This window comes from Gekko japonicus, unplaced genomic scaffold (genome assembly GCF_001447785.1).
Source record: "Gekko japonicus isolate JY-2015 unplaced genomic scaffold, Gekko_japonicus_V1.1 scaffold84, whole genome shotgun sequence".
NCBI classification, from domain to species: domain Eukaryota; kingdom Metazoa; phylum Chordata; class Lepidosauria; order Squamata; family Gekkonidae; genus Gekko; species Gekko japonicus.
In genome coordinates, this window is record NW_015159712.1 from 708,647 (window position 1) to 719,232 (window position 10,586).

Sequence of the window (10,586 nt, forward strand, 5' to 3'; positions counted from 1 at the left end):
AGCTGAGTATCATCCACATATTGATGACACTACAGCCCAAACATCCTGATGACCTCTCCCAGTGGTTTTATATAGATATTAAATAGCATGGGGTACAAGATGGAACCCTGCTGAACCACAAAGGCCAACAGCCATGGGGCAGAACAGAAATCCCCCAACATTACCTTCTGAGACCAACCCCCACCTTGGTAGGACTTGAACTACTGTAACATGGTCAGGCAACTGGTTTCCTATCTCATCTCCCAGGACGTTGCTATGGTGATCCATGCAATGGTCACTTCCAGGCTGGATTACTGTAACTCACTGTATGCGGGAGTGCCCTTGAACCTGACCTGGAAACTGCAGCTAGTGCAGAATGCGGTGGTGCACATTCAGTCGGTGCTGTGCCAACTGCATTGGGCTGCCAATCGAGTGCTGGATGCTGTTCAAGGTTATGGTATTGACCTTTAAAGCCCTATGTGGCCAGGGAACAGCATATTTATGGGACAGTCTCTCCCCGTATGTGCCCCAGAGAACCTTGCAGTCTGCAGATCAATATCTCCTGGTAGTCCCCGGCCCAAAAGACGTCTGCTTAGCATCGGCCAGGGCCAGGGCCTTTTCTGCCATCTTGTTCTGATTGTTCTAATTTTAAATTTAAATTTGATTTTGGTTTTTAGATTATATGTTTTAATGTCATTGTGTTTCTTATATGTTGTAACCGCCATGAGCCCACTTGTGAGGTAGGGCGGGATATAAGTCCAATAAATAAATAAATAGTATCCAGAGCTTTGTAGAGTTTACAAATGCTCCAGACCTGGCCCATAGCTATGGTGGGGCATCTCAGGGCCACGCCCCACAAGTTCCAATTCCAGAATACCTTTTAAAAATATTTATTTATGTATTACTTCATCCACACCCGCACCGCACCCTGCCCCCATGATTAGTTGGCGGTCCTGTGCCTTCTCCTGACTCGCTGTCTCCTTTCCTCTCCCAGCCCCATAAGCTTCCTGGAGGGCAACCCAAGGCTGGAGGTGGCAATGAAGTCAAGTGGTGCCTGCCCTTGCCTCAGGACCCCTGGAGGGGGGGCACCAGCGGCACCCAATCAATGCCTCCTCACCATCTCTTGCGCTCCAAAGAAAGAAGGGGGTCCTCTGGGCTGGGCATGTGCAGAGTGAGGACTAGTGCCTGTGCCCATGCCCTTGGCACGTCCCACACTGCCTCCAGCTGTTCTGCCAGGGTGTCCATCTGCAGCATGGGGAGTGGACAGCAGGACCTATAGGGGAGGGAGACAACCGGAGGCAGCTGATTCAGCAGGCAGGCAGGTGAACAGCAAGGGGTCCCGCCTGCATGCCTCTCCCCACTGCCTTTTCCTGATTAGCTGCCTCCAGTAATTGGCTTATTTGGTTAATTTAATTTAATTCCTGCCACTTCCAATACATGGTCCTTCCATTCAGGCTCACTACAGCACCCAAGTGATCACCAAGGTGGTAGCAGTAGTAGTAATATACATAAGGAAATAGGGATGTGAAATATACCTGTACCTCAATGATTGACTGTAGCCAATTTCAAGCCAAAACTCATATCAGACGTCACTTCACAGGCATACCAAGCATCTAATCTGCAGGTCGATGCAAAGAAAACCAAATTAGAACCAGTGCAAAGAGTACAAGAGGCCTGCTATATGCTTTCCCCCTGTTATTGCTGATTCCCAGATGCGTCTGCAAAATGAGGCAAGAATACATCTGCCATCCTGATAGTTCCCTTTTGGCCCAGCTGAAGGGGTATGCAGTTATAATGCCGAGTTGTCCAGATCACTCCTGGTTCAGTTCAATAAGATGTCACATCCTATTGATTGGATTGACTTACACTGAGTAATATGCTTTGAGTCTCAGTGAGAAAGGAGGACAATAAATTTTGTACATAAATAAATAAATAAATAACTAAATACAAATGTCACTTTTATACCGGTTCTGCAGTAATCTAGTTACCTGGGAGCTGGAGTTTGTAAATGGTAGTGTCATTAAAAAAGTCTAAAACTTTTTTAGAAGTTTAAAAGTATGCCAAAATAGAATGTAGGGGTGGGCCTGGTCATACAGCAGGCTTTGGCACCTTACTTTGCAAAGGTGGATTTGGTGTACTGGATATCCAGTTGGTATAGGAATGGGCAAAACTGCCTGCCAAGGCCTTAAGTGGAAAGACCTGTTAATATTGTTCTCCCTTCCTTTTGTATTTCAGGGCCTTAAACTCTGGAGTTGAGTATTACTGGGACCAGCTGAATGAGACCGTCTTCACTGTGCATTCCAACAGTAGGAGCACTGAGCGGCCTGGGTAAGTTTCTTTGAGGATAGGCGTAGAGGCTACCAGGCAGGGATGTGAGTGAGTGCATGGATTTTTGTGTTTATTCCTCTTGATTTTACAAGGGATGGCCTTGAGCTATGATTGTGTTTCCCTCTTGCTTTCTCTTTTGACAGCAACTCTGAGTATTTAAACTTTTCCTCCCACCCACTGCCACACTTGGCTAACAACCGCTGGCACAATGCCAGTAGTTATATTTGGTCAACCCAGTAGTGCAGGTTGAAATACATCCATCAGCCATGGCCCTTCCAGCTGTCAGTAATTCCCCTTATCATAGTCATTTGGGAGCCATATGTGACTGTGTGTATGAAAAACATTCCATTAAATTAAAACAAATGATGGTAAAGGAAGCCTGTGAAAATAATGGGCTAGTTGCAACTTAAAGCAATTATGGGACTGGTGGTCTCAGTGACAGTAGCTGTAAAACTAGTGTTGATGTCTTTGCTCAAAATCAAATATAAAGATAGAAAAGTAAAGAATAATGAAATAAGCTTATTTCCGGGGAAATGGAGAGTGTGGTAGTCTTGCCTCTTAATGCTCAGATGTGTTTGTCTCTCTTCCTGTCATTTCAGAACTAGTCGAGTCACATGGAGGACAGACAGGGACATGGGCCTAATGAATGCCATAGGCCTGCAGCCACGTAACCCCACCACCTCTGTTACATCACAGGGCACCCAGACTCTGGCTCCTCAGCTGCAAAATGCAGAGACACAGACTGAGAGGGAAGTTCAGGAGCCAGGAGTTGCTGCCTCAGGGACTACAGAGGGTAAGCACTGAGACAGAATGGCTCTTGACCCCAAAAACCCGTCCCAGAATCTACACTGGAATCACCAGGATTCTTACAGGCTGAACATATCTGCATATCGATTCTGTATTATCTCAGATTAGTATCTTGATTTAAGACCTTTTTGTAAGCTTTCATTCTTTGGAAGCAAAAGAATTGTGTAACCATTTCACAGCAGGTTCTGTTTGTTTTTACATTGCTTATGCATGCTATGTGTGTAACACTTTCCCTTCTGATTTAGAACTGGTCCTTCCCTAGTCAGAAGGCAAATTTCTATGACAAAGAAACCTTTTTCCATCTGCACAATATACCCCTCATAGTAGATACAAGAGCATCTCTCACCCACCAGTCCCCCCAAACGTGAGGCCCCAAGTGTGGCTTTCCTAAATTTGCAACTCTGCAGAGACTTCACTTACCAGTCAAACAAAAACCTGGTTAAGTTAATTTTATAACAAGAGTTTATTTTAGTATAAATGGATTTTTAGAAATAGTAAAATGGTGCTTGTAACCTATTTTAGTTAATTTATTATATATATTTTAAGGAGTTAAGTTTGTTCTGTTTATATATCAATAAAACCTATTTTAGTTAAAACTTACCAGTCAAAGACAGTTGGTGCCTAACATTCTCTCCTCTGCTATTGTATGCTCTGACATGTACACATACCTGAATAGTTTTTTCAGTATTAGATTCTGAGACAGACAAGCACCCTGTCCTGAGTCCCTTTGTTAATAGTACTTGTCAGGGGTCGGTTCGTAGAAAAAGAGCTAGGGGAACTCATTAGCATAACTCATTAGCATATGCCACACCCCCTGACATCACCGGAAGTGTGTCATAAGGCCACACCCCCTGACATCACCGGACGTGTGTCATAAGGCCACACACCCCGCCCCCAACGGTCCCGGCCGGCGGGAGTGCAAGGAAGCTCCGCGAAGGCCCTCCCTGGCCCCAGGCAGGCAGGGGTGGGGAGAGGCAGGGAGGAAGCAACTTACCCTCCCTCTTCTCCTGCCTCCTCCTGGGTGAATGAGGGCCGGAAGCGGGGCGGCTGGAAGCAGGGGGGGGCTTCGTCATGTGACCCGCCCCCCGTACCTCACCCAGGGGAATTGTGATCCCCCGCGATCCCCCCCGAAATGACCTCTGGTACTTGTGTTTAAGCCTTGAAGTACAATACGAACGGCAAAAAAGTATCACAAAAACATCTGGAGATTCTGATGGTCTGGTTTGATTAGGATTGCTCAGATGCTATAGGGATATGTCTGGGCCACATGTTACAGATTTTTCCAAACAGTTGCAGATTACACTAATGTATGCAAAAGCTGTCTAACATTATTTAAATCTAAGTCATGTAATTAATAATTGCACATTCTGGTCAGCGTTAGCAAGGTGGGACATTTTGTGATGGTGATATATTACTGTCAGAATAGTGCAGTACTTGGGGTTCTAGGATATATGGGAGATCTGTGAAGAGGGAAGCACCGTTTCTTATTGGCACTTAGAAGTTCTGCCATCTCTGAGCCTTTAGCCATTAGAAGTTTCTGTGAAACTCTGAGATTTGGAAACTTATTTCCTTTTTCATATGTGAAGCTGGGATTCCAAAAACTCTGTCCAGTGTACTTGGGTTTATGTTGAAAGCCAGATTTTTCCATTGTGCCATATCTGGAAAGATACTGGTGTGGATCCTACCCCATCCTACCACTCCACTGATCAATGTATGGAGTCTTCCTCCAAATCAAGTGGCTCTTCTGTCAAAGGAAAAACCATTTAAATTAAGTTTGAGGGAAGCTCCTTAGGCTGGATGAAAGCTTCAGACTGTGATCAGTAGAATAGTACTTTGTTGTAAATTCCACCCCAGTATCAGAAAATGTACCACCCTGCACACAGAGGAAATAAAATGATTCACTAGCAAATCAGATTGTTAAAGAGACTCACATTACCATGGTAAAGTAAATCTTCAGAGTGTCACTGCAGTGCCCTTCTGGTAGGTGCTAGGCTGTGAATATGTTATGTTCCCTAGCAATACACTTTACATATGATCGTATTAGGTCACAGAGCCTTGTCTGTTCATCTCAAGAACCAGTTCGCATTTTTCTCCAAGGAAAGGCCGGAGTGTTTAGAAACTTCGAGGCCACTCACAATAATCATAAAATTAGATGTTGCTGTGTGATGTTTTGTTTAAAAATTAACAGAGGCAGCAGGTTTTATAGGGATACCAGGAACTGCAGTGTTTGGCTGCATATTGAGTAGATAACGATAATTCCAAGAGGATAATGTCTTCCTCTCTAGGGAATTGAGCATTTTGTGCCTTAGTGGGGGCCAAATGATCTTCATCTTTCCTGAGAAGATCAGTCTGTAGCAGTAGAAAAGAGCAACAGTTCAGTAGCACCTTAAAGACTAACAAAGTTTGTGGCAGGGTATGACCTTTTGTGAGTCACTGCTCTGAAGGTAGTGAGCAGTGACTCACAAAAGCTCATAATCTGCCACAAATTTTGTTAGTCTTTAAGGTGCTACTGAACTGTTGCTCTTTTCTACTACTTTGCTGAGAAGAATTAGTCAAAGTTTAAGTTTTAAAACTGTAACCTGTTTGTTGCCTCCTCTTCTATTTTTGGAGAGATTGCTGCTGACAAGAATAGAGCTTCTGCTCAGATACCATCTGGTTGATGGTGGTCAGCCAACTACCTGTACTTTATTCTTAATGATGTGGTTTATCTGCAGATTCTTGATTTAATCTGTTCCACTGTTCAAAAGTATTTTGGATAGATAATGCTTAAGTAGAATTATCTGTAAAAGGCGAAAGATATATGCGATCTGAAGATAAACCAAAGTAAGTATGGCGGGAGGAGTAGAAATTTGCCTGCCTGGGGAATATTTTAACTTGAAGAGTGTAGCTTTTCATTTGCATTCCTTTCGAAACTATATATATTTCAGTATACAGAAAAAGAAAGTGAAAGAAAACCAATACAAAGAGAAAAAATACCTTAAAATCCATTAAATAATATGCCATTTTAATTATTTATTTTACCTAAAACAGCTAAATTCAATAATAATGTTATGATGGCCCCGTGTACTTCCCTCCCTCAGAGGTAAGATTTTCTCTCTAGTTTTCTTTCACTTTACTGACCCAGCCTCCCTAGAAACGCATTCTCTTCTTTGCTAAAGAACTCTGGCTGTCCTACCCTGTCACAATATGGTATTTTGGCTGTTAACTCAGCTAGGGCCAGGTCTTAACGTGGCTGCCGGTGTGGGGGGGTCCTCTTTTCCTATGGGACTTCTCATAGAGTTTTTTCTCTAATGATATAGGGTCCCCCTGCGATGTGCCCTGCGCGATAGCATCACCTCCGGGTGATGTCATTGAGCTGGGCACATTGGCACAAACGGCACTTTGGGGGCAGGGTTCCTTCCACCAGCCGGATCAGGGGCTGCGAAGGCGGGCAAACCCCTGCCCTCATCAGGGGACTAGCAACCCTGGACTCAGCCCAGGAACCTGAGGGAAAGGATCCCACTTTAACTTAAACAACTTAAATGGCACTTGAGGCATTTTGAAATTCCAAAATAACAAAATATTTTATTTAACATAGAGGGGAAAGTTTAGGTGAAATCAGGCATTGAAATTTCTGAAGTAAAATCAATACATGCACAGACTTTAGTTCTTATATTTCAGGCTAATGAGAGTTTCTTAAGCTTTTCACAGTGACCTAAATCTTGATGTTGAGAGGCTTTTGTTCCGGTGTTTTCTCTAAACACTTCAGTACATTTTCTTTCAGTATTCTCTGACTCTTTTGGTTTTCATAGGGCTGGTACACTCTTTAAAAAACTCTTTCCAGTACTCAAACCCCCTCTCTTGAAACACCGGTATTTGTCTTAAGGTTTTAAAACCTTGACTCTTAAGGCTTCTAACCACACCAGACCAGGGATCTCTGCAGTCTTCAGAGTTAACTCCATATTTGACTGCATAGGGTTAGGGTTTTTTGCTTCTCTCTCTGGAAGATCTATCCCCTTTGCTTGGCTCGAATGGGAGTCTCCATCTAACTACCCACTCGTCCTCACCAACTTTCTCCCAGTTTTCCGGTCTGTGTTAAACTGCTTTCAGCTAAGGCTGAATTCCAAAACTGTCAGTACTCGACGCTTCTCAGCTAGGGCTGAAATCAGACTGTCCATACACAATTCAGTCGGCAGAAATCTGACTGAATCTCTCCTCAACGTGCAGTTCTCTCAAGACTTTCTCTGCTCAGCTGATGCTAACCAATCAGATTGCTTGGAGCAGCCTGTCACTCAAGGTCCTCTATTTTTGCGAAGAGTTAACCCTTCACAGTCCTTCAGCTATTTGTACAGCACTTCTAAGCTTTTAAAAAGTACAGTTCATCACAAACATCTTCAGCTTTGAAGTGTTATTCCCTTTTCCAGTATTTGTCATAAACCAGTCTTGCAGTTTACCAACATATGAATTACCAGAATTTTTTTTCTTATCCTGCACACAGAATTGTCTTGCTCTTTTACAAGCAACGGTGCATAAAGTCATACTTCCAGCATCTGTGTTGACTATTTCCAAAATTTTAGGGAATCTGGTTTAGAGATTTAAATACTATTGAATTGTATAGCTGTTTTCTCTCAGCTTTTAGCATACCATATTCCTTTATTCTCTTACAATGTTCATATATTAGTTGGAAGTCTCATCATTTATGCTCATTCCCCATTTTCAAAGAGGGTCTGATATACTCATGAAAGTAAATGGGCTAGTTTTTCTAACATCAAATGTTCAAACTGGGTGACTTTTTTCATACTGAGTTCTTATCATTTTAAATGCTCTTAAACCTGCTTTGAAAATACTTGAAGAGGCAATAGCCATATTCCCATTAGTTATCCAGTTACTGTAAGTGCAATCATAAACAGAGATACACTGTTACAAGTCCATTGAAGTCCCATGGGTTTAGCACTTGACTTAGGAGGGCACTGAATAATTGTTGTCAAGTATTCCCGTATCGTAAATAATCAAATACTTCCATTGATTCAGTTATGGATGAAAAGTATCTGAAACTATGGGAGACTAATCTGGACATAATTTTAAGTTTATCCTAAATTCTCAGTGATCTGTTCAATTCTAAATTTTCCTCTCTCAGTAATGGTCTTTCCATTAATGACATCCACAATACCACGCATTGCAGGATTTTACAAAAGAATTGCTCTAGTGTGCTTAAAGCTTCTTCTGAGGTATTATTTCTCCGATTCTAGTATCCCATTCAGATACTTTACTTGGCAATATGAGCACAAATCAGGTAATGCCAAATGACCCTTAGCCTTAGTTTTCGAAATCTACTCTAGCCCCCACTACTCTTGTTGACTTTGAGTTAACTTTTGCTGCTCATGAATCTTCAGATGCTCCTTTCCAAAAAAAATTGTTAGCTCAGTGTCTTTGTTCAGTTTTGTAAAACAACAAAAACATTTATGTTGCCTAATTACACTTAGAAAAGAAGTAGCAGAACCTTGAGAGAAATTGTAAAGTGGCCAGGTTCCAAAATCATGGTTTAGCTTCTGCCAAAAGAAATTAGCAGGCAAAATTAATAAGGTGTCTACATGAAGAGGTGTATGGGATGCAATGGCTCATACTCTCTGCTAAAAATAAATTTAAGAAAGAAAAACTCTGATAATGACACAGAAAGGGTAGGACAAGACGTAGGAAGGGAAAGACGGGACTTTTGTCCAGCCTAGAGATGCTTGAACACCTGCCACTTCAGCTCACATCTTGTTTGCTAGTTGCAAACAGGGAACTGATTTGTTGATGATCAGTAGATCATTAGTTGTTCATTGGTGCTTGACAGGTTGCTTCAATGTATTGCTTCTTCACTAAACAGTGTAAGTGATTTTTTTGAGCATGCATGTTCTCACAGTGTGAATACTGCTGAACAGAGGTTTTAAATCTCTAACTTTGGTGTGATTTGTCTTTCCTTAAATATAGTGATTTTGGTGGGGGGGGTTAGAAACCCACTCTCAGTTAAGTGAGGAGTGGGTTTCTAATTCAGCCACACCCAATAAATAGCTTTGTTTTGAGAAGGTTGAAGCAGCAAAGTTAAAGATCAGAGGTTTCACATCTATAACTTTGCTGTGTTTCAGTCTTCCCCTAACAAAATGTCTAGGATGGATCTCTAATCCACTCCCATGATGATAATGGCCACCAATCACTTTGAAACAGCAGTGTCTTTGTGGATGCATAGTTATTTGAAAATCTGATGCAAATCAGTTCAGCAGGTGGTTGTGGGTGCTAAGTATGAACAGATCAGGTGATAGACGCACATCTGATCAACACCTTGGTTATGATCACTTTCACTGTAGAACATGTTTATGGTGAAACTCATGCATCCCTGGTCCAGACCAGCTACACAAAGCCATATGCTGTGTTGATGAGAGAGAAAATGTGGTGTAAAATCTGTAGTGCAAACATTGAAGTATTGTGGGATACATTATGGATGGGGCTTCCTTGTTTGGTCAAAAAAGCATATTCATGATCACTTTTAGAATCAGTAGGCAAGATTTTTAATTGACATTTCCTTGCTTTGATGTATGTCCATTGGACCACACTAATGGGTACCTCATACATTACATTTTTATATTTTTTAAATGTTAGGTGTTCATCTAAGAAATATGAATGTAAAGTATAATTGTGATACATGCATGTTTATAAACATTTACACTCTGACAAACCTGACTTTACAGGTGAGTAATGTGTGAAATGATTCTCTGTTTTGAGTCTCTGCCATGATAAGAATAGAAATAGTTACAAAATTCCAAGTTGGGGGGAGAAGTCCAAAACAAACTCTTGTAGTCTAGAAAATGGTGAGCAAGTACTGTAGTTGCTTGCTGTGGTTCTATTGACCCTGCTAGACAGTCCTACCCTATCATTTACCCAACACTTAGCCAACAACAAAGGGATACAGTGTGTCTTCTGGGCATGTTCATATTATTACTAGGAGCCTGAGAAATGGAATTTCCTAAGCCTCTTGTGCCATGTTCCTTGCTAGTGATGTAAGTGTGCTCAGAATAAATTAGCAGTGTTTGGACCATAAAGATAGGTCTTTCTGCTGTTACAAGTACAATTATTTATTTATTATTTATTTGATTTGATTTATACCCTGCCCTTCCTACCAAGGCAGCCTTCCTACAAGACAAGCTGTAGGGTTGCCATGTCTACTTACCTGGCTGGCAGGGGGTGAGAGGGAGCCTTCTGGAAGTGGGGAGGGCGGGGCAACATTGCTGTGTGCGACATTGTTGGCATGATAATGTCACACGGAAATAATGTCATCACGCCGGGCACATCACATAGCAACATTCTAACATTTTGGTCAAAACTCTGGTTACCGGTCAACTGGCTGGTGGCGGATTGGAGCCCCTGAAATTGAGGGAAACCCCATCCTGACCGGGGGTCTGGCAACCCTAACAGTCTCTCCCGATCAGCCTTCCATGTTTGTGTCCCCTCTTTCC

General features: G+C 42.3%; 1 protein-coding gene across 1 annotated transcript in view; it reads left to right on the plus strand.

Annotated features, from left to right (window-relative positions):
• Positions 1–702: 702 nt before the first annotated feature.
• The window catches only part of LOC107107156 (activating molecule in BECN1-regulated autophagy protein 1-like), a 27,354-nt gene continuing 17,470 nt past the window's right edge, over positions 703–10,586 (plus strand). The window contains exons 1-4 of the mRNA XM_015407446.1: positions 703–719; positions 1,692–1,760; positions 2,215–2,307; positions 2,907–3,100. Of these exons, the coding sequence (XP_015262932.1) occupies positions 703–719; positions 1,692–1,760; positions 2,215–2,307; positions 2,907–3,100 (373 nt within the window). The remainder of the gene's footprint in view (positions 720–1,691; positions 1,761–2,214; positions 2,308–2,906; positions 3,101–10,586) is intronic.